The 25,542-nt window shown below is 40.9% G+C and overlaps 1 protein-coding gene across 6 annotated transcripts in view; it reads right to left on the reverse strand.

Annotated features, from left to right (window-relative positions):
• Positions 1-25,542, reverse strand: part of LOC126213357 (zinc finger protein 93-like) — a 90,469-nt gene that overhangs the window by 43,715 nt on the left and 21,212 nt on the right. For all 6 annotated transcript variants that reach the window (XM_049941062.1, XM_049941059.1, XM_049941061.1 and 3 more), the window contains one exon: positions 12,702-12,749. In XM_049941062.1, the coding sequence (XP_049797019.1) occupies positions 12,702-12,749 (48 nt within the window). The remainder of the gene's footprint in view (positions 1-12,701; positions 12,750-25,542) is intronic.

A 25,542-nucleotide genomic window follows, 5' to 3' on the forward strand; every position in this document is an offset into this window, starting at 1 on the left:
CAATTGTCTCTTATATCTCATGCAAATAGATATGCAGACTTGTAATAAATAGATTACAATTTCATATCCTTCAATTACGCAATGGCAGTTTTTTGTATTACACACTTATGTTTATGTAATTGTAAGTAATGCTTTCTATAAAACATTTTTGAGTGCTACTGTAATAGGACTGTATTAAGACCCATGGTGAGATGAAATAACGAGATAGTAAAGAACAGTGGCAGAGTACAAATACTATTTTGTTCTGCAGATCACTATATGCAATCTGATGACCATCTGGACAGCAGCAAAAATCCTTAAGTACATTGATGTGAGCTCATCAGATCAAATCAAAATGTATTCGAAGAAAACAACTACCATATTTTACAGACTGTAAGGTGCACCTTAATTTTCAAGCAATTTTTAAGGAAGTACATTTTTACCATTTTTTTATTAGATTGCAAAGTCAGCCTAAAAATTTCTTAGTTTATAAAACCAAAATGACCTTGTAAGATCACTGACATTCATTATCTCAACTTTCCTCAGCATCATTGTCCTCTATATATAAGATGGTCTTCATTACCATTATGAGCATTATTTATGTCGACCTACTAAAAGATTTAACAATGATATTTTCTCTCACCCTACATTGCAACTGCTCTACTGACTGACACACTTGTTTGTTTGTAGATCATTTTAGAACTCCCTTTGTTTGAATTCATGTTGGGCTTAATCCATCATCCATTTGTTCCAATCCTCTTCCATTTACAATTTAAATACACTGAAATACCATGGAAACTGGTATACGCTTGTGTATTCAAAGATAGAGGTATGTCAACAAGCAGGATATGACACTGCAGTCTGCAATGCCTATATAAAACAAGAAGTGTCTAGTACAGCTGTTTTATCAGTTACTGCTTCAACAATGGCAGGTAATTAAGATTTAATTGAGTCTGAATGTGACATTATAGCCAGTGCATGAGCGATAGGACAGCATTTCTGAGATAAGAATGAAGTGGGGATACTCCAGTATGGCGATTTCATGAGTGTACAGTGAATATCAGGAATCCATTAAAATACAAAATTTTTGACATTGCTGTGGCCAGAGAAAGATACTGCAAGAATGGGACCACCAAGAAATGAAGAGAATCATTCAACATGATGGATGTGCAATCCTTGCACAAATTGCTGCAGGTTTGAATACTGGGCCATCAAAAAGTATCAGCATGCAAACCATTCAACAAAACATTACTGATATGGGCTTTTGGAGCCGAAGGCCCACTCGTGCACCCTTGAGTACTGCACGACACAAAGCATTACACCTCAATTTGGCCTGTCAACACCAGCATTGGACTGTTGAGACTGGAAACATGTTGCCTGGTCAGATGATTCATTTCAAATTGTTTTGAGCAGATGGATGTGTAAAGGTATGGAGATAGCCTCGTGAATCTATGGACCCTTCTTGTCAGTAGGGAACCGTTCAAGGTGGTGGAGGCTCTGTAATGGTGTAGGGCATGTGCTGGATTGATATGGGACACCTGATACATTTGGATATGACTGACAGATCACACGTACATAAGTATCCTATCTGATCACCTGCAGCCATTCATGTCCATTGTGCAATCTGACAGACTTGGGCAATACCAGTAGAATTGCTACAGAGTGGCCCCACTAACACTCTTCTGAGAAACACTTCTGCTGGCCACCAAATTCCCCTGGCATTAACATTACTGAGCAAAACTGGGATGTCATGCTCTTCAGAAAAGATCCCCAGTCCCTCATACCCTCTCTGATTTATGGTCAGGCCTGCAAGATTCTTGGTGTCAATTCTTCCCCTGCAGTGCTTCAAACATTAGCTGAGTACATGCCATGTTGTGTTGCAGGACTTCTGCATGCTCACTGGGGCTCTACATTACACAGGTGTACCAGCTTATTTGGCTTTTCAGTGTAGTGTATTTGTCAAGACTTCAAGAAGTTGCAATTGTGATGTAAGTCCTCCTGCAATAACAGCAAGCTCTGTATTTAATTGTCTCCATTTCTCTTTCACAGAATTTTACAAATGACTACTGAAGTGATCTAGCACAAGAAGAGAACTCATCTTCAACGAAGTGACTTTCCTTTGCTTCTGTTAATCCACGATTTCATACCAGCTTCATCCATCCAACCCTTGTCACAAACATGAACAACACCTGCCAGTATTCCACAAGGTTTTGACGTTTTTTAGCACTTGAAAATGATCACTGGATTAAATTTAGTGCCATCAACACAACACGAAAGAACAACAGTGTAGTGCATTTTTTCATGTTCACCTGTTTTAATAGTTACCGTTTTAGCACTTTTCATGGCAACAATTTTGTTTCTTGGCACAAGTCTTTATGCACTATTTAACTTAGTTCCACACTGGTTTTCTATGTCGTATAATAATGTGATGGAAAGGTAATACTCTCTTCATACTGTTGTGGAATTTTATGAGATGTTTTGGTCTTGGTTCACATGCTATGTCCATGATACTTTATAAACCTGTAGCACCAAACATTTTCACCCTTAGTATCTGTTAAGTTCCACTGTAGCACTAGCTTACAAGCATGTATTTGAGACATTTTGTAGTAATTCAAATACCATTTGGATGGTGTGCATGAATCCATTTCAGTACAGCATCTTCTAGTTTCCGCCATTTTGTATTCAGTCCCGTATTTGCACATTTGGCCTTCCTCATGTTTTTTTGTTCTTCTTTACTAGCCTGCCAATAGCAATTTTTTTCTGTTGCTGGAGGACTGGAATGCTGCTCAGCTGCTGTGTTTCCACATTGTTCTGCATATGCTTTTACTTTCTATTTATAGCCTGCATCATATGAGTACCTTTTATTTTTTCCACTGTGAAGCTAGCTACTAAAGAAAATATTCTTCTGTTACCAATAACACAAATCACTTTCAATTCAAGTTTGCTGGCACTGTAGACTGCAATGACACATCACAGACTAGACAGTGCTCCTGGTTTGTGATTGTGGGGCATGAGGGAGACACTGTTAGCAAGCTTGTGAATCCCATTAACTCCTGTTCATTGCATTGGTGCAATTGAATCCAATGTTGCTGGATAGAAATAGATTTCCTGCAGCATTGAATATGTGGCAAATTTTAAGGCAACCAGGAATTTTGACGCCAACACTGGACTTGTTGTATTAAATTCGAGTATAACACACCTCAACTTTGAAGGCACTTTTTTGAACAAAGAAATGAGTTTTATAATCTGTAATATATGGTATCAAGTCTCTGTAAGTACCACTGGAAATTAATTTGAACAAATAATTAAGGTAACTTAAAATTTATTATGCATTCAAACTTTCAAATACTACAAGTGGGATATTAATGTGAGTATCATCAAATGTACATTACTGATTGACACTGAACATTTGTCATTTAACATTGAAACATGAACAGATATACATTTAATATTTTTCTCTGGTGAACTATGTTCCTCCCAAGCCAAGAGAAATACCATTAACCGGTTATCCATTGGGAATACTTTCCTGTGAGAGAAAGCCGACAACTGTGAGGCAGTATTTAAATTCACATTCATACAACTTTTGCAATAGTATCTTTGAGGAAGTTTAGGACATTTCCAAGGTCAATGCTATGATGGCAAGTAGAATTTGTCACACATTTAAACATACTCATCAACCCATTGACAAACAAAAGATGAATGCAGCCAAAGTAAGTGAGGAACAGCAATAAGCAAAGGATTCAACATATCAAATATTCTAACTCTGCTGACTGATCTCTCAAAAAATCAGATGCATAGCCAACTGCTAATTTGTCACTTTCTGGCTATAGAACATTATTCACAAGTATTATATAGAAAAACACTAAAACTGAATTCAACGGTATTATATCAAACTGTGCATCTGAACTTCAGGAGTTAAATATAGCACTGTATAGTTTTTCATTAATTAATTTTTATAAACACTGATTATAATAACGCTGAATTTTACTACTGGTAAGCCAAAACTGCCACAAGCACAAACCCCACATCAAACTGTAAAGTTTATCTGGAACTCAACTGTATCCAGGGTATCTAAAATTTGAATAAAACTACTCAATTAATTTGACGAGAGCTAAATAAACTCCACAATCCTATACGCCAAAAGACAGTATATTTTACACTACATCCTTACCTTTATCCTTGGTCAGTATGTGTTGGCACGTTTTTGAAAAATTAACTGTTATGCAGTGTGATCAAGATATGTTCAGTTCAATTGGTTGTAACTCAAACTTCGTATGTGCTACATAGTAGCATAAAGCACCATGTAAATAAGCAGGAAATTATGATCTAACCTGATCAGACGCATTTTGTTTGTATACAAACATTCCTTCGTGTTTACTTATTTTAACAGTTTCATGATGGCAGTTTATTATGTTTTCACCAATATTTAATGCAATATTTATCTTAGAATATTTCATAGGGTTTTAAAGTGACAAGCATGGGGAGGTGCTTAATTCAAGCCAGGCTTCACAAACGCCTCACTAGGGTAGGAACTTATCCAGAAGGTACGTTGAGGAAGGAGGATGGGGAAAATACAAACACATCATGTGAGACACTGGAACTGCTCCTCAAAATTAATTTTCCTCAATATGCTCTGGCGGATAACATAGGCCAGAATGTGACCCCTGAAAACAATGGTTCTCAGCCACTCAAAGAGAGGACTGCGACCGGCCAAGGCGTGTGTCGATTTCAGTAAAATCCAATGGGCAGTGGGAACATTCTAACTGGTCCAGTCACCTGTCCCCGATGACATCTTTTCAGCTCTCTTGAAACAAGCAGGAGAGAATCTTGTAAGAGCGCTGTGCAGGTTATTCAGGGGTTAGCCTAGCAGCGGGAGTCATTCGCAACGCCTGGAGGGCAGTGACAGTTGTCTTTATTCTAAAGCCAGGGAAAACTGGTCACACCAGGTCCAAGGATATGAGATCAATCAGTCTGGTTAATGTACGTGTTAGGGAGAGGAGGCTAACTATGGGTCATCTACATTCAAACCAACACACACATCAACCAGGTAAATCACCAGAGAAAGCTTTCTGACAATTTGTTGTGAGGGTGGAAAAAGCCCTTTGCTTTCAAGAAAGAGCCCACTCCATCTTCCTGGACATTGAGGGAACTTTTTGTAAGACAACTGTTCATTCCATGGTTAGGGCAGCAGAGATGCATGACCTAGTGACCACTATATGTAGGTGGACTAAGGCCATGCTTAGTAGAAGGAGGATAGAAGCCACCGTGATGAATGAAAAGATGGTAATTAACACCACTAGAGATTCTCCACAAGGAGGAGTTTTGTCCACTTCATTGTGGAATCTAGTGGTGAACAAACACATTGAGAAACTAGATTCCAGGCAATGATTTTGTGAAGGATACACAGATGACCTTGTCATAGTAATACTTGGCAAATTTACTGACACAGTTAGGAATATGGCACAAGGTGCACTGAACATTGTGCAAGACCAGTGCATTAAATAGAACCTAATGGTTAATCCTATGAAGACTGTTGTGGTACCAACATGAAGCATATCCAACACTGAAGTTGGAATCTAAAGCTTTTCAATGAAAGGGGATAGTGAAAAATCTAGGGGGTACCCTTAGATGAGAAACTAATATGGACCCCTCACATTAAGAGCATCTGCTCCAGGGCGAAAGGTACTCTACTGAGTACCAGAAGGACTTTTGGCAAAAAACTATGGCCTAAGACCCTGAGGTATGCACTGGATATACAGCACAGTGGTTAGACTTAGGATCTCCTATAAGGCCGTAGTGTCCTGGAAGAAGGTAGAACAGCAGGTTGCAGCTAAGAAGCTTGCTAAGGTGCTGAGCCTGGCCTGCTTCACCACAAGAGGCAGAATTAGTAGCACACCAACCACTGGGGTGGAAGCCATGCTGGACATGCCTCCACTAAACCTTTGTGAAGCAGCTGGTGCATACAGACTCAAAACTGGTAAAAACTGGATCTCATTGAGATATCCAGACCCACACACTAATATAGTGAGTGAGGCAAATATAGGAATGGCTGGGGAACTGCCGGCCGACTACATAATAACTCCCAACTGCTTCAACAAGCTTTACAATAATATAATTTGAAGTTGGGAACAGTAAGAAAAAACAGTTTGACACCATACTGGGGACATTGTCTGGTTCACTGATTGGTCGAAATCAGACCAAGGTGCTGGGGCCGTGGTATATGGAATTCAGCGAAGACTGGAGGGCATCATCTCTCTAGGACAACTGGCCTCGGTATTCCAAGCTGAAATTACTGCAATCAGGGTGTGTGTGTGTGTGTGTGTGTGTGTGTGTGTGTGTGTGTGTGGAGGAAAAAATACATAGGTGCTAGAAGGATCATAGCATCTACATCTATTCAGACAGCCAGACAGACCTTAAATCATTTGCAACTCCTGCAACAAGATCTAAAATTATTGCAGAATGTTATGGGGCTCTGGTGGAGCTAGGGGGAAGCAATTGGGTAAAACCAATGTTGGTCCTTGGCCACTCAGGGATCGGTGGCAATGAACAAGCCAACAAATTGGGGGCAGAGACTCCATTCATTGGACCAGAACCTGTCCTGACAATCACCAAGGCTATGATCAAACTAGAAGTACAGAACTGGCTTAGAAGACAGCACATAGAATACTGGTCCAAGGACGATAAGCAAAAACATGGCAAGTTAATGATGTCAAAGCCGTGTTTTAAAAGAAGCTCTGTAATCCTGGGCTTGAACAGCCAAGAGATTAAACTCACACCCAAAGGTGTAATGGAGGCATGTCCAGCACGGCTTCAATCACAACAGTTGGCGTGCTACTAATTCTGCCTGTTATTGCGAAGCAGGCCAGTCTCTGCACCTTAGCAAGCTTCTTAGCTGCAACTTGCTGTTCTACCTTCTCCCACGACACTATGGCCCCATTGGAGATTCTAAGTCTAACCACCGTACTGTATATCCAGTGCATACCTCAGGGTCTTAGGCCCTAGCTTTTTTGCCACAAGTCCTTCTGGTATTCACTAGAGTATCTTGCACCCTGGAGCAGATGCTCTTAACCCCTAATCACAGTCGTGAGTACTTCTCACGCAACTTCAGAAGGCGGGAAAAATACGTAAAAATCACCTATCTAGTGCTACTTTTTGAATTTAGTACTACATATTTATTCTTCAATTATACATAAATGGTAACTTATGAACAAAATATTGTTTCGATGCTGTGAAAAAGACCTATTCATATTGCATTCTAAATTCTCATTGAAATTTATAGTGATGGACAAATATCCAAATATCTAAGTGTAGTTCTTTACTTGAAACTTGGTTGTTGCAGGTTAATGTTGATCAAGTACCACCAGTGTTAAATTTAATAAGTATTCTTGACAGCAAATGAAACAGAAAAAAATCTGCACTACTGAAAGTGGCCACAATACGCACACCTTACACGCACTGCGGACACACCTTACAAGAGCATTCCAAACAATTTGGGACCTTGCACTTGCGACACAAGTAACTTGTCTTTCTCTTCATTTTTGGTGGACAAATGCAACATGGCTTCCTTCCATCCCTAGGTAGTTTGCCCTCCTTTTCCAGCTCTTCATGGAGGTGTACTTCAGTTCTTAGAACTCTAACAATAGAAAATCTCAATTCTCGTGGGAGGCATTTATTCACTATCCTTTCGTGCAGTGAATGTTCGATCAGTTCTTTTGCTAGAGCTTTCATCGAGTTCATCCTGGTAAGCACAGTTCTTTCCTTGAATGACTGATGAACAATATATGCACTGACAACACTCATGTCAAGAATATGGAAAACCACGGCCATGGTCCAACGTTGTGTGCAGCGACTTTAACAATATTTGGCAAACTTTTCGTCTACAGTATCAACAGCACCCTTTGTGTTGTTATAGTGGGCTATTATTACAGGTTTTTTATTTTCCACGTCATCTTCTATGGAGTGATGCATTGTTGATATAAGAATTACTGCTCTTCCTTTCTTAGGTACATGCAAAATGAGCGTGATGTGTTTGGTAAATCCATACAGCGTTGTTCCAACTTCACGTCTACAGGAAGGCAAGAAAGATGCTGGCATTTCCTTTCGGTTCTTCCGCATTGTTCCTACTGTGGTCAAATCATTTTTCTGTAGCACATCTGCAAGTTCGATTGACACATACCACTTATCAGCAGTGTAGTTTCGGTTAGCATGTGCTATTGGCTTGCACAATCTGAGGACAGCCTGAGTGATAATGGCGTATTTCTTCTCGTCTGAGGAAAGTCCTGCTCCATCAGTACCTTTTCCACAGTAGAGATAGGTGTTGAAGGTGTAGTTAGTCCTGGAGTCGGCTAGGCATTGAAGCTTCAGGCCATACTTCGCCGGTTTAGATGGAATATACATTTTGAATTTACAGTGTCCTTTGAAACCGATTAGCATTTCATCAACTGTAGCATTAACCCCAAAAATATAGGATCGCTGCAAATTTTCGTTGAATTTATGTACAATGTTTGTTATAGCAGCTGCTGGATCAGAAACCTTACATAACTCCATGTCATCAGGGTTGTCAAATCTCAGGCAGTTGAGAATTACAGCAAATATTGCTGATGATATAGTGATACGGAAAATAGCACGGACAGTCCCATCAATACAAAAGAGAGAACATATGTCTTAGTTAATCAATTTGAATACTGAAGTGTATATAAGAAGGTCGATGAAACTCTTCATTTCAGACATTGTACAAGGTCTGACTTCTGTTCCCTTCCTGTAGAAATTGGTCACAATGGAACTGAATAAGTTCTCTACACTTTAATTACAAGCCAAAGTTATATACGAAGTCCTTGTGGACACTAAGTACAATGCGTTCTTCTAAATTTATTTGCACTCTCAAATTTTCCTCTGCCTCTCTTTTTCTTGTCTTTTATGAAATATTAATAAATACAGTACACTAATACACTGCACATTATTTCAGTTTATTTGCAGTGTAATATAAAAATTGAAAATAAAAAGATTAAAAGATCAAACAATGGAAAATCCAGGACAGAATGGAACAATATGATGAAAAGAGCAGTTGCTGTGCACCATATTGCAGAGATGCTGAGTCACATATAGGAGAAACAAAAAGACTGTCACAAATATAGCTTTCAGCCAGTGAGGCCTTTATCAAAATTAGACAACAAACACACACATACACACTCGTACCAACATAACTCCTACACACATGACTGGAGTCTCAGCCAACTGAGACCACACTGCAAGCAGCAGCACATGTGCATCATGAAGTGAGAGGCAACTGGGTGGGGGGTAAGGAGGTGGCTGGGGTAGTGAGGGAGAGGGATAGTAGCATAGTGGTGGCAGACAGTGATGTGCTGTTGGGGAGCATACAGCACTGAGGTGGAAAGAGGGTAAGGCAGCACACTATCTGATCAAAAGTATAGAGACATCCCCAAAAACATATATTTTTCATATTAGGTGCATTGTGGTGCCATCTACTGCCACGTACTCCATATCAGCAACTTCAGTAAACATTATAAATCATCAGGGAGCACTTGTGTCGTACGTCTGTACACAAAATTTCAAAACTCCTAAACATCCCTAGTTCCACTGTTTCCAATGTGATAGTGAAGTGGAAATGTGAAGGGACACTTACAGTACAAAAGTGTACAGGCCAACATCATCTGTTGACTGACAGATACCTCCGATAGTAGAAGAGATTCGTAATGTATAATAGACAGACACCTATCCATATAATCACACAGGAAGACCAAACTGCATCAGGATCCACTGTAAGTACTGTGATAATTAGGCAAGAGGTGAGAAAACTGGGATTGCATGGTCAAGCGGCTGCTCATAAGCCACACATCACACCAGTAAATACCAAACAATGCCTCGCTTGATGTAAGGAGTGTAAACATTCAATGACTGAACAGTGGAAAAACATTTTGTGGATTAACAAATCACAGTACACAATGTGGCAATCTGATGGCAGGGTGTGGGTATGGTGAATACCCAGTGAACATCATCTGATAGCACGTGTAGTTCCAACAGTAAAATTCGGAGGCAGTGGTGATATGGCGTGGTCGTGTTTTTCACGGAGGGGCTTGAAGCCCATGTTGTTTTGCATGGTACTATCGCAGACCAGGCGTACAATGATGTTTTAAGCACCTTCTTACTTCCCACTGTTTAAGAGCAATTTGGCCAGAATGCCATGGGTATTCTGCCATCCACCAAACCTACACAATCTATTCATCCATCCCCGTGGTATTCCACCATCCACCAAACCTACACAATATACTCATCCAACCCTACACAACCCCTTCTTCTAACCCCTTAACCTCATGGCTCATACCCCTGTAATAGACATATATGTAAGACCTGTCCTATGCATCCTCCCACCACCACCTACCTCCAGTCCAGTCACAAATATCACCTATCCCATCAAAGGCAGGGCTACCTGTGAAACAAGTCAAGCAGTCTACAAGCTAAGGTGCAACCACTGTCTTGTATTCTATGTGGGCATGACAACCAGCAAGCTGTCTGTCGACATGAATGACCATCGAATAAACTGTGGCCAACAAACAAATGGGCCACCCTGTTCCTGAGCGTGCTGCCAAACAGGACATACTTTATTTCAATGACTGCTTCACAGCCTGTGCCATATGGATCCTTCCCACCAATACCAGTTTTTCTGAATTGCACAGGTGGGAACTTTCCCTGTAATATCTCCTATGTTCCCATAACATCCTGGGCTCAACCTTAGTAAGTCATTGTCCTCTCCCATCCAGTCCATTCTCTGTTCCCATTCCAGCATTACACAGCCCTCATTTCTCCATCACACCATCATTTTACTTTTCCTCTTTTCTGCATTCCCCCTCCCGATCTCTCCACTGCCCTTCATCTAACCTCCCAACGGCACATGGCTGCCCTACCCTCTTTCCACCTCAATTCTGTGTGCTCCCCAACAGGATGTCACCCTCTACCTCCGCCACCCCTAGCCCACTATTCCTCCCCTTCCCCGCACCAACCTCCTCCTCACCCACACCCAGTCACCATTCCCATCATGCACTGGTGCTGCTACTCACAGTGTGGCCTCAGTTGCCTGACACTGCAGTCATGTGTGTGTGAGTTGCATTTGCACAAGTATATATGTGTATGATTGTCATTTAATTCTGAGAAAGGCCTTACTGGACGAAAGCTATATTTGTGACAGTCTTTTTGTTGTTCCTATCTGTGACTCAGCATCTTGCTATATGATGAGTAGCAACTTTCACAATATTGTTAGAAGATTAAAAGAATCATCCACATAGGGGCTTGACCTAACAACCTTCAAACTACATGAATGTTGGTTGTCTACCATTTTTGACATGTCCGAAACAACAGACATGACACAGAATCTGCACCTCTTATAAATTATATGTAAATTAAAGGTGGAGAGGGTATAAAGGAAGGAAAGGGAATCAATCACAGCTATCGGCTGCATTGGGACATTACGGAGTGAACATGTGTACCTGGATCTCCTGCTTACTAGGCAGGTTCAATAACCACTGCAACATCCAGGACACAGTGTTATCACAACTGCATGGACTATCTTGGTTTGCCTCACAGCTGATCCACACTCTCATCTAGCACCACCTACCCACAGCTCCTGTCCATGTCCAAAAGAGCAGACACCACACTTTCATATAATTTTATAGGCCTAGCTAGGCAATGAATCCAGCTACTTCCCTGTGGATGCACTAGTATGTCCTACCTCCTGTGGGAATCTCAGATGAGTAAATACGGAGGAAATGGACAGGGGCTGAGGATAGGTGGCACTCGATGGGAGTGTGGATCGGCTGTGAGGCGAGCCAAGATAGTCTGTGCAGTTGTGGTAACACTGTGTCCCAGATGGTGCAGTGTTTATCGCACCTGCCCTGTGAGTAGGAGATCCCATGTTCGAATCACAGTCTGGTACATACTTTCACTTGTCACCACCGATTCTGCATAATGTCCCAATGTAGCTGACAGCAGTTATCCCTCCCCTTTCCTTTCATTTCCACTCCCCTTGACCTTCAATTTACATATAACCTTCAGATTACTGTTTTGTATTCTTTTCACTGTGCCAACCACTCCCTATAAACTATACTAATATAAATGGCCCATGCCTTACCCGACCTGCACCAAAATACTATTCCTTCTAAATGCTTGGACATCTGGAGTTCCCACTTCTGTCATTCTCATTTCTGGCCAAGCCCTGCATGTATCATAAATTTGTGCAAAATCAGAGATGAAGAAGTACATTTACTTCTCAGTCATGTTGTCCTATAATCTGCCAAGTAGGGGAGTTGAGACTTTCTTTCGTTTCAAAGACGTCTGAACATTTTCCAATACAAACTACAATTGCGAGTACATAAGTTCAGAACTTGGTTTTATGGTTCCAAAAAGCAAGGAGTCCTATTTCCCCTGCAGAAATCATGTACAATAAAACTACCCATTCATCTGTAATCTATTTGACATTCCCATGCCTCACAACTAACAATGGATTAGCAGTATGAATTGTGTGTTTCCTCAAGTATCCACCTGCTGTATAAAAAATGCAGCACCTAAAGCTGAATGTGTTTCTCCTTGTGAATACTACACCCTCCTCCTCTGGAATTTGAGGCTCCACTAAGTGCACACAGAATTTAGACAAGAGATATATCCCGAGAAAAGAAAGACTTAACAGACCTTAAGACATAGCAGTAGCTTACCTCCTCCATCTTAACTCCCAGAGGATCATATTCGGGATGGCTGAACATCTGTAACAAAGAAATAATGTAAGAGATTCATTACTATCGTTCAACATGCAGTACATGCACATGCTAAATTCACAACATTAGGAATCTCTCATATGAATTATTGTATAAAGTGCTTTTCTTTAAGAGGATGAGGAGAATACACTAATAGCATGCACCAAATTAAAACATGACTCAAGATCACACACTTCTCTTAAAGTATAAGCTCAGTGTTTTTATTTATTCACTCATTCATTCATTCATTCATGAGGAAAAAACTATTTAGCATGTAACATATATGAAAAAAAAAAATGTTCTCAGAATTTAATAAGAACGTGATTATTCCAGGTCCAAAGACAGCAGGAGCTGACGTGTGAATATCCTGAACCATCAGTTTAAGAAGTCGTTATTGCAAAATACTGTCATGAATGACTTACACACAAATGAAGTGACTGACAGAAGCCAACTTTGGCAACATTAATTTTGGTTTCTGGAGAAATGTAGGAACACATGAAGAAATACTGACCTCACAACTTAACTCAGCAGGTAAGAAAGGCTAGCCTCTGTTTATAGGGCATTTAGATGTAAGCTGAGCTTTTGACAATGCTGACTGGAACACACTCTTTGAAATTTTGAAGGTAGCACAGAAAAAACACAGGGAACAAAACTTATTTGGAACTTGTTCAGAAACCATTTTGGTGTTCTAAGCGTTAAAGGACATGAAATGAAGACAGTAGTTGAGAAGTAAGTGTGATCAAGTTGTAGCCTATCCCCATGTTTTTATACCTGAACATTGAGCAAGCAGTAAAAGAAACCAAGAAAAAATTTAGTACGTGAATTAAAGTTCAGGGAGAAGAAATGAAAACTACAGTTTGTCGATTTTATTTATTTATTTACACATCAGGTTCCATAGGAGCAAATCTCCAAGGTCATGGAATATGTCATTACATGAAATTACAACATACAAGTAATAACAGAGGCATACCGACAATCCTTCTTTCCACGAACAATACGAGACTGGAATAGAAGGGAGAACCAATAGAGGTACTGAAGGTATCCTCCGCCACACACCGTCAGGTGCCTTGCGGAGTATGGATGTAGATTAAGATGTTAGGAACCAAAGAACCAAAGGAAAAAAGTCAATCCATAAGTTTAAGTAAACACAATCAACAATACAATAGGAATCAGCTTACTTTTTCAAGGAACTCCTCAACAGAATAGAAGGAGTGACCCATGAGGAAACTCCAATTTTGATTTGAAAGTGCGTGGATCACTGCTAAGATTTTTGAACTTGAGTAGTAACTTCCTGAAAACGGATGCAGCAGTATACTGCACACCTTTCTCCACATGAGTGAAGGAAGTCTGATCCAAATGCAGATTTCATTTCTGCCGAGTATTAACTGAGTGAAAGTTGTTTATTCTTGTGAATAAGCTAATACTGCTAACAAGAAATGATAGTACGGCCAATGTCAAAATACCCTGACTCACGAACAGGCGTCGACAAGAGGTTTGTGAACTTAGACCACTTATTGCCCAAACTGCCTGTTTCTAAGCCAAAAATATGCTTATAGAATGGGAAGCGTTACCCCAAAATATAATACCATATGACATAAGCAAATGAAAATAAGCAAAGAACACTAATTTTCGTGTTGAACAATCACTTACTTCAGATACCTTTCGAATAGTAAAAATGGCAGCATTAAGTCTTTGAACAAGATCCTGAACGTGGGCTTTCGACAACAGTTTATTATCTATCTGAACACCTATAAATTTGAACTGTTCAGTTTGACTAATCATAAGCCCATTCTGTGAAATTAAAACATCAGGTTTTGTTGAATTGTGTGTTAAAAACGCTAAAAACTGAGTTTTATTGTGATTTAGCATTAGTTTATTTTCTACAAGCCATGAACTTATGTCATGAACTGCACTACTTGAAACCAAGCCAATGTTGAACACAACATCCTTTACTACCAAGCTAGTGTCATCAGCAAACAGAAATATTTCAGAGTTACCCATAACACTAGAGGACATATCATTTATATAAATAAGGAACAGGAGTGGCTCAACACTGGTCCCAGGGGCACCCCCCACCTGACCTGTTACCCAGTCAGACCCTATGTCACAGCCATTCTCAACATTGTGAATAATGTCCTTTTGATGTCTGTTGCTCATGCAAGAGGTGAACCAATTGTGAGCTACTCCCTGTATTCCATAATGGTCCAACTTCTGGAGCAATATTTTGTGAACAACAGAATAAAATGCCTTCGTTAAATCAAAAAATATGCCCAGCATTCAAAACCTTTTGTTTAACCTATCCAGTGACTCAAAGAGAAAGGAGAATATAGCATTTTCAATTGTTAAACAACTTCTAAAGCTGAACTGTACATTTGATAGCAAATTGTGCAATATAAAATGATCAATTATCCTTACATACACAGCCTGTTTAATAACCTTAGCAAACACTAATAGCATATAAATAGATCTAATATTGTCTACATTATACCTTTCACCCTTTTTACAAAGAGGCTTTACTACTGAGCATTTTAATCGTTCAGGAAACTGACCATTCCTAAAGGAAAAATTACAAATATGGTTAAATACAGGGCTAACATTTGCAGCACAGTACTTTAATATTCTGTTAGGCACTCCACCATGTCGATGAGAGTCCTTAGTATTCAGTGATTTAATTATTGACTCAATCTCTCCCTTGTCTGTATCACAGAGATTTTCAGACATTAATCTCAGAAAGGCATTCGCCAAGGAAGTTATGTGATTCCCCGTAGAAACTAAATTTTTATGTAATTCACCTGCAGTGCTTCCAAAATTATTGTTAAATGCTGTACATATATCTGATTTGTCAATAACAGAAATATTTTTACTATGATCTGACTTTGTATCATCGACCTTGTGCTGCTGACCACACACTTCCTTCACAACTGACAATTTTATCTGTGAATCAGCTATCCTATTTGCATACCATATACTCTGTCTTCCTAATAACATTTTTAAGCACCTTAAAATATTGTTTGTAATGGGCTACTGTAGCTTGACTGTGAATACTTCTAACATTTTGATATAATTCCTAATCCCACTAGTCAACCACCCAGGCTGCCTATGACTGCTAGTACCCTGTTCAGAACGTTTTAATGGGAAGCAACTCTCAAAGAGCATGAGAAATGTGTTAAGAACAGCATTATATTTATCATCTATGTTATCGACACCATAAACATACTGCCATTTGTTCCTTGATAAGGTTTAAAAAACTCTCTACTGCTATTGGATTAACTTTCCTACATAGTATGTAATTATATGTGACATTCGTTTGAGTACAAAAGCCTTTTAGTGTTAAAATTTGTGCATTATGGTCTGAAAGGCCATGCACACTTTTGTTAACAGAATGCCCATCTAGTAATGAAGAATGAATAAAAATATTGTCTATGGCTGTGCTACTGTTCCCCTGAAGCCTAGCTGGAAAAAAGGCAGTCTGCATAATATCATATGAATTTAGGAGATCTACCAACATCCTTTTACTTGCACCATCATATACAAAATTTATATTGAAGTCACCACACATAACTAATTTCTGGTACTTCCTGCAAAGTGAATCAAGAACCCTCTCTGGCTTGAGCAGAAATGCTCTCAAATCAGAGTTAGGGGACCTATAAACAACAACAATTAGAAGTTTAATTTCACTCAATTCAACTGCCCCTGCGCAACATTCAAATATCTGGTCAGATCAGATTCCTTTACTTGGAAATATGTTCTCTGAAGGTGAGCCCTTAGCTAGTGGGACTTCCTTTAAGTAGGTATACCTATCAGCTGACTTCAGTCTAAAAAAAGGTGCCGCTCTCACACCAAATACTACATGAATTTTTCCACAAGTGATCCCACTGCCATTGACTACACTGTCACACTGGATAACATTGTAATCCTATCAAAGACAGAAAAAGACTTGAAAGTAAAATCGAACGAAACTGACACATTCTTGAAAGGAGTCTATGGACTCAAATGGAATACTGTTTTTTTACGTATATAGCCACTCCCCCACCCTGCAAGGGACTCCTTGAAAAACAGCCAGCTAATCCGTATCCTTGTAAAGGAAGCCTCTGAATTGTCAAATTATTTAAGTGGTGCTCCAATATACCAATAATTTTAGAGTCAACATCTATAAGCAGTGCACTAACTTTATCTCTAATACCTCTTACATTTTGGTGAAATACGGTAATTCCTTTACTTGGAAATATGTCCTCTGAAGGTGAGCCCTTAGTTAGTGGGACTTCCTTTAAGTAGGTATACCTTTCAGCTGACTTCAGTCGAAAAAAAGGTACAGCTCTCACACCAACTACTACAGGAATTTTTCCACAAGTGATCCCACTGCCATCGACTACACTGTCACACTGGATAACACTGTAATCCTATCAAAGACAGAAAAAGACTTGAAAGTAAAATTAAACGGAACTGACACAGTCTTGAAAGGAGCTTATACAATGAGTATCTACAAAATCAAAAGAAGGGTAATGAAATGAAGTCAAATTAAATAATGAGATGCAGACAGAATTAGAGATATACAGTCATTAATTGCAGAAGATGAGTTTTGATGTTTGTATAGGAAACTGACTGATGATGGGCAAAATAGGAAGGCTATAAAATACAGACCTGCAATAGCATGAAAATACAGTTCCAAAAAAGTAACTTTTGTTAAGAGTGAATAAGCACTTATCTGTTAGGCAGTCTTTTCTGAAGTGTAGCCTTCTACAGATGTGAAACATGGAAGATAAGTAATAAAATGGATGATAATAGTGATCGATGATGAGAGATGAGAAGCACTTGAAATATGCTACTACAAAAGAAAGCTGAAGATTGCAATTTTAGATCAGATTACTAGTGATGACTGAATTAAATTTGGCACAACCTGACTACAAGAAGAAGTCAGTTGACAGGACTCATCAAAAGCAATGCGAAATTGTCAATTTAATAATGGCATAAGTGTAGGTGAGGGGCAAAATTTGTCAAGGGAGAAGACAACTTCACTAGAGTAATCCAATTAAAATGAATGTTAGTAGCAAATTATTGTTTACATCATGCACTACTGGTCAGCTGAAAGCTATGCTCGCCAAGAGAAGTGAATAAACAACCTTTGTCTGTCAATATGTGTTACAGCCTTTTGAGGAATTGTATCTTGTGCACCTGTTTCATTGATAGTGTTCTAAGTAACTACAAGTCTCTGCAGTTCATAAGAGATATGTAGCTCCACTTACTGGAAAGAGAGCCCACTGGCCACAATGCAATCCATTTAGTACCACCACAACAAATGTACTATCCATTCTACAAAGGTAATTACAGATATACTTAGCAGAAAACTTTCAAATTGTTAGAGTGATCATTTGTGAAATATAAAATGGCCTACATCTTGCCAACCTTAACGCTTCTGGTCTTTTATCTGTGATGAAAATTAAATTAAGAAGCCCACAAGGAAAACCAAAAATCCTGAAGACATGATGTGCTATACAGCACAGGCCATTGCTGCCATAAGGTCCCTTGAAATTCAGCATACAATGCTGTCGGTACAGCAGTCTGAGCACTTGTTAAACAACTGTATTAATGAAAATATGAACTGTGCCAGAGTTACATGTTTGCTTACATTTGGTACAGTAGGACAAATGTTCTTCTGCTAATGGTGGGGAAATGGTTTGCAGTACTGTTATCTTGTGTACATTTGGATTAAGTTAAACACGTGTTGTCCCATTAAAAACCCCTTGGAACACACTTTCTAATGCAAGTGAATAAAACATGTAATTCCATTTCTTAAAGTCTGTGTAATAATTCAGCAGCTATAAACATTAAAAAGTACTTAAGTCAGAAAATTCGCCACATTCTCTGCTATATCTCAGCTAACACCACAGCTCGCTAAATTTGCCCATTCTGGGTAGACTTGGGGTTGGCTTCTCTTTGTCATCTCACCCTGCATACAAGCAAAGTTGAAATATTATTTTTGAAGTACAATATATCCTTTATTTTGTCTGTATTCACTGTTTTTTAGTGTTATGTTGAAAATTAAAATATGCCCATGAATTACATTACATTTATTGATATTGCACATCATATTTATTCACATTATTAAAAAAGATACCATTCACAGTAGTCCCATTAAATCTAGTTACATAAAGAAAAATGTAACTTGACAAACACTTTAAATTTCTCTTCTGAGACATTATGCAGACAATTCTTAAGAACTTCACTATAGTGTGAAAAGAAGTCACTGGAGTCTAAATTAGACCATGGGAGATAAACTACCTTCAGTGCCACCACACCAGACATTTGACAAAGTACACATATCCTGCAAGGAAGTAAAACTGTTTTTCACTAAATTGTGGATTTGTATCCCTTCAGAAGTCTTATAATATCAGCATTAACAAAGTTCATTATCCCATGGCTGAAACAAGAACCCAGAGAAATGAACACAGACTTAGTAAATGGATCTGTGGCAAAAGTAGTGGTTAGTCTAATCTGAAGATGCAATCCAGAGTGTTCCAGTGTTTACTTCTCCCGTCTGAAGTACCAGGTGATCAAAAAGTCAGTATAAATTTGAAAACTTAATAAACCACAGAATAATGTAGATAGAGAGGTAAAAATTGACACACAAGCATGGAATGACATGGGGTTTTATTAGAACCAAGGAAAAAAAAAAGTATTGCTAGATGCGTGAAAGATCTCTTGCACGCGTCGTTTGGTGATGATTGTGTGCTCAGCCGCCACTTTCGTCATGCTTGGCCTCCCAGGTCCCCAGACCTCAGTCCATGCAATTATTGCCTTTGGGGTTACCTGAAGTCTCAAGTGCATCGTGATTGACTGACATCTCTAGGGATGCTGAAAGACAACATCCGATGCCAATGCCCCACCATAACTCCAGACATGCTGTTCACAACATTACTCCTAGACTACAGCTATTGTTGAGGAATAATGGTGGACATATTGACCATTTCCTGTAAAGAACATCATATTTGCTTTGTCTTATTTTGTTATGCTAATTATTGCTATTCTGATCAGATGAAGTGCCATCTGTCGGACTTTTTTTTGAACGTTTGTATTTTTTTGGTTCTAATAAAACCCTATGTCATTCCAAGCATGTGTGCCAATTTGTACCTCTCTATCTACATTATTCCTTGATTTATTCAGTTCTCAAATTTATACTGAATTTTTGATCACCCGGTATATCATTCATCATACTTCTCAAAATCTTACTGGTGGGATCAACATAAATTCTTCACCCCCTCCCCACAATAATGAAGCAATGTTCACTTTTAACTTGGAAAACAGGTAATCATTTTATCTGCCGACATCATATGTCATAATATTTTTGCTCAACACATCACTGCAAAAAGAACGGTTTGGGGAGTTCATTAATGTGGTGCATCAATTAAACTACATTTTCTGAAGTATGCGCATAGAAATAATAAAATGACCAAATATGGCTGTCTAGGCTACCCCATTGGTTGAGCACTAAGAGTTAATGTTATATTTGTGGTCTAGAAGTTATCAACTTTATACTTTCATGTATTTAACTGTAGCCTTCAGTCCCTACAGTCAGAGGTTAAATATGTTTATAGTGTGGGCACCTCTGAGTATGTTTAGTTGAATTATTGTGTAACTCATTGAAGAACATACATAGTGAGGTGATAAAAGTCATGGGACAGTGATATTCACTTGCAAAGATGGTGGTATTATCACATACACAACACATAAACTGAAGGTGCTTGGCAGAGTTGTCATTTGTTATTGGGTGATTCATGTGAAGAGGTTTCCATAGTGATTATGACCCCACAATGAGAATTAACAGATTTTGAATGCGGAATGGTAGTTGGAGCTAGATGCTTAGGACATTCCATTTTGGAAATCATTAGGGAATTACATATTCCAAGACATATGGTGTAAGGGGTGTGATGAAAACACCAAATTTCTTACATTATCTCTCACTATGCCCATTGACCTTCACTTAACAAATGAGAGCAGCAACGTTTGTGTACTGTTGGTGCTAGCAGTCAAACAACACTGCATGAAATAACCACATAAATCAATGTGAGATGTACAGCAGACATATCTGTTACGACAGAGCAGCAAAATTTGGTATTAATGGACCATGGCAGCAGACAACCAATGTGAGTGCCTTTGCCAACAGCATGACATTGCCTGCAGTGGCTCCCTGGGTTTGTGAGCAAATTGGTTGGACCCTAGGTGACTAGAAAACCGTAGCCTGGTCACCAGACCACAATTGTTCATGAGTGGTTTGATGAACATTATGGACAATCTAAGAAAATGACTCGTCCAAGGCATCGGGAGAGGCTTAAAAAGCCAAAGCTTATTCCCATGAAGGGAGGACCATTGGTGATGCCAAAGGGACAACACCACCTGACAGACAGCAATGCAGAGATCATCAGAGGGAATAGAGGTGCTCACGGGCTGAGGTAAGAAGACTGCAGCCTTGGCAGCAGCATCAGCGGCATCGTTTCCTGGCAGAACGACATGATCAGGGACCCACAGAAACATGACATTGGCTCCACGAAGAATGAGCAAATGACAGATTTACTCGAACTGCAGCACTAAGGGATGAGCGGTGTACAGTGCACAGAGACTTTGGAGGGTGCTGAGTGAGTCGGGCGGTGTACAGTGCACAGAGACTTTGGAGGGTGCTGAGTGAGTCTGAACAGAGGATACAATCGGGAAGGCTGTGTCACCGGATGTACTCCACAGCCTGATACATGGTAAAAAGCTTGGCTGTAAATACTGAGGAGTGGGCTGGAAGCAGATATCAAAAGACACGGGTGCCAATAATGAATGCACACCTGACCCTACGGTCAGTCCATGAGCCATCACTATATACAAAGATACTATCGCTAAGTTCCATGCGAAGGTCTTGACAGAGGCGACAGAGTGAGGCTAGAATAGTGTTCTTAGGAAGTGAATTAAGGCCAAGGTTAACATGGGCCGCTTCACGAACCCAAGGTGGTGAAGGGTTCACACCCATGGGGAAAACTGAAGGTAGCATGAAGTTAAGCCACTGTAGCAAGTGGCAAAAGCAGATGCTAGGAGGTAACAGGGAAGAGGGACAAGCCCCATACTAATGGTCTAAGGAACCATCAAAGAAGGAGGCATGGGGAGGGTGGCCACGCATGGCAGACAAATGGCATGCATACCTGCTGAGGAGAAAGTCACAGCAGTAGGATAGTGGTAGTTCAGTATACGGACTATCAACTGGGCTGGTGTAAAATGCATCTGTGGCCAAATGGATGTCATGATGGTGGATAGTGTTGAGATGGCGTAAAAGGGATTGGCGAGCAGATGCATAAACAAAGCACCCATAGTTGTGTTTCGAATGGACAAGGGACCAGTACAAATGCAGGAGGGTGGTTTGATCGGCACCGCAGGAAGTACCATTGAGGACACGGAGGACACTGAGGGACTGTGAACAGCGGGCTGCCAGGTAAGAGACATGGGAGGACCAACAGTGTTTCCTATCGATCATGAGACCCAGGAATTTTGTAGTGTCAACAAACAGAAGGGCAACAGGTCCAAGATGTAGAGATGGTGGGGAAAACCACTTGCACCACCAGAAATTCAAAAACAGACGGTTTCGTGATTAAGAAAGCGAAAGCCACTGTTGATGTTCCAGGAGTAAAGACAATCAAGACCTTGCTAAACACGCCACTCAGTGAGACAGGTCCATGGAGAACTGCGATAGATGATAAAATCATAGACAAAAAGGGAGCCGGAGACACCCAGTGGGAGACAGGCCACGATAGGGGTAATGACGATAGCAAAGAGGATGACGCTCAGGATGGAACCCTGAGGCACACCATTTTCCTGAATGGTATCTGACAAAGCACAACCCACACGCACCTTGAAAACTTGGTCTTGTAAAAATGCTCAAAGAAAACAGGGTAGGCATCAACGGAAGCCCCACGTGTAAAGAGTACGGAGGATAACAGTTCTCCAGCAGGTCTCGTCGGCCTTCTGTAAATCGAAGAACACTGCCACAGTCTGGGATTTCTGCAGAAAACCATTCATGACATGGGTGGACAAAGTAACAAGATGGTCAACTGCAAAATGCTGCGCTCTAAATCCACACTGTGCATTTGTGAGTAAATGGTGAGTTTGAGCCCCTACACCAGCCGGGCACGAATCATACATTACATCACTTTGCAAACGCAGCTGGTAAGAGAGATGGCGTGGTAGCTGGAAGAAAGGTTTTTGTCCTTACTGGGCCTAGGTATGAGTATGACTGTGGCTTCACGCTACCATCCAGGAAATGTGCCCTCAGCCCAGATGCAGTTGTATGTGTTAAGCACGAAGTGCTTGCCGCAAGAGAGCAGTGCTGCAACATCTGAATGTGGATAGCATCTGGCCTTGGGATGGAGGATCTAGCTCCCTCATAGTGAAGGTGGCATTGTAGCACTCACTATTTGGAGAAGAGAAGGGTACCACACGGAGCACCTCCACTTGTTTCCTATGGATAAAGGCAGGGTGATAGTGGAAAGAGCTTGAAACTTATGCAAAATGGCAGCCCAAGGTGTTGCAGATAGCAACAGGATCCACGATGACATCAGCACCCACTGTCAGGCCGGAAATGGGGAAATGGATCTTGGTTCCAGAGAGCCATCAAAGGTTTGCCCACACAACAGAGGAAGGTGTGGAACTGGTAAAAGAACTAGTGAATGAAATTCAACTAGCTCTTTCGCTATACCAAAGAACTCGACAACACTTCACACGCATGTGTTTATAATGAATGCAGATTTCCAGCATAGGTCGGTGGTTAAAAACATGGAGAGCACATCTCTATGCTTGAATTGCATCACGGCATGCCTAGGTACACCAGAAGACTGGGACACGATGTGGTGAAGACGAAGTGCGAGGAATGGAACATTCTGCAGAAGTAAGGATAACGTTTGTGAAGTAGTCCACCTGGTCATCACAACTGAGGAAATCTTGTTCTGCGAAGGTCGCCAGGGAGGAGTAAAACTGCCAGTCAGCCTTAGTAAGCCGCCATTTAGGTATGCACATGGATGGGGTAGGAGTCAGCAGACTGAGAGCACACGGGAAGTGGTCTCTCAAGTAGGCGTCAGAAAGAATGGACCACTCAAGATGAGGGGCACTCTAGGCAGTGCACAAGGATAGTTCCAAATGGGAATAGGGGTGCAAGGAGTCCGAAAGGAAAGTGGGTGCACCAGTGTTAAGGCAGAAGAGGTAGAATTGGTTAGGAATGTCAGCCAAGAGGGCTCCTCTCTGGCAGACCTTGGGAGAACCCCAGAGGGGATGATATGCATTGAAGTCACCAGAAAGTAAAAGGGGTTGCTGTGATGCTAGAAGCAGACATAAATCCTCTGTGGGACCGCAGGCCATGGATGTCCCATAGGAGGGCAGTCATGAGGAGGAAGAGAATGTCTGCGGAGGGACAGCCGGTGGAGAGTCGCTACTACAGGGCTCAGAAGCAGGAGGATCCTGCTCCAAGGGGTGTACACAAGCATCGGAGTGCTTGGGCGGTTGGTTGGTGGAGTCCAATGCCAAAAAACAAATGGTGGTGTGCACCGGCGAGACAAAGGCCAGCCGGGCTAAGTGACCACGTCAATCAGGATCTTCGAGTCGGTGAAGGGGCAGACCGTTTGTCTTTAGCGGACTTCTTTGAGCCCTTCTGCTTAAAGGAAGACTTGGGTGTTAGTTGGCTGGAGGGATGGATGAAGTCTTCCCGTGAGTACTCCTTCTGGCCTTCCTGCCTGCCAGTTGTGTTGTGGGTAGCTTCACCTCATGAGGCAAGTGTCTGATAGTTTGTTGCACAGCAGGACTGGGGTCAGTGATGCTGGGCAACTTCACAACCTCAGAGCCAAATTTGAGGTTGCATATCTGTGTAACCATGTCCTTCATGGAGGGAGGGGTAACAAGAACTGAACTATAAGTGCCTGACAGGTGAACACAGAGCTTGTGGCTAGCCAGCAAGCTACTGGGTAAGGCACTTTTTCCTTTACCTGAATCTCTTGAACAGCCTGCTCGTCGAGATACACAGAACAATCCTGGGAGGAGGCGGCATGGCCACCATTGCAGTTGATACAGCAGGGAGGAAGAGGTAGACATTCACTCTTATGTGCATCCCTGCCACAGGTTACACATATGGCTGGGTGTCGAAAAGATGTTCTAGTGTGATTGAACCAATGACACTGATAACAGCGCATCGGATTCAGAATGTATGGCTGGACTGTGATGATTTCAGCTGGCTTTAATCTTGGATGGCAGCACCACTCTATAATAGGTGAGGAAAAGAGTGTGGGTGGGCTCCAAAGAAGAATCGACCTTTTTCATGACATGATGAACGACAATGACGCCCTGATCAGAGAGGTAAGATTGTATTTCAGCCTTGGTCAGACCGTCAAGAAGCCCGGTGTAAACTACACCACAGGAGGAAATCAAAGTTCTATGTGCCGTGACACGAACAGGGTAGCCGTGGTGAAGTAAGGCAGCAAGAAGTAGTTGTGCTTCAGCATCAGAAGCCGTCTCCAAAAGCAAAGTGCCATTCCGTAAATGAGAGCAGGATTACAAAGGGCCAGCAATGGCATCAACACCTTCCTAAATAATAAACAGATTAACTGTGGTGAAGGACTGACCATCTTCAGCATGTGATACAACAAGGAACCGCTGTGCAGTGGGAAGGGTCTTCAAATCAGAACCCTAATAACGTTTTCGTTTTGTTGACGTCGATGAAGAGGATGAGTGACTCATCACAAGGAAATCACCCATGATTGCAGCATCTCCAATGGCGCGCTCCTACTGGGGG

Source organism: Schistocerca nitens, chromosome 11 (assembly GCF_023898315.1).
Source record: "Schistocerca nitens isolate TAMUIC-IGC-003100 chromosome 11, iqSchNite1.1, whole genome shotgun sequence".
Classification (NCBI taxonomy): domain Eukaryota; kingdom Metazoa; phylum Arthropoda; class Insecta; order Orthoptera; family Acrididae; genus Schistocerca; species Schistocerca nitens.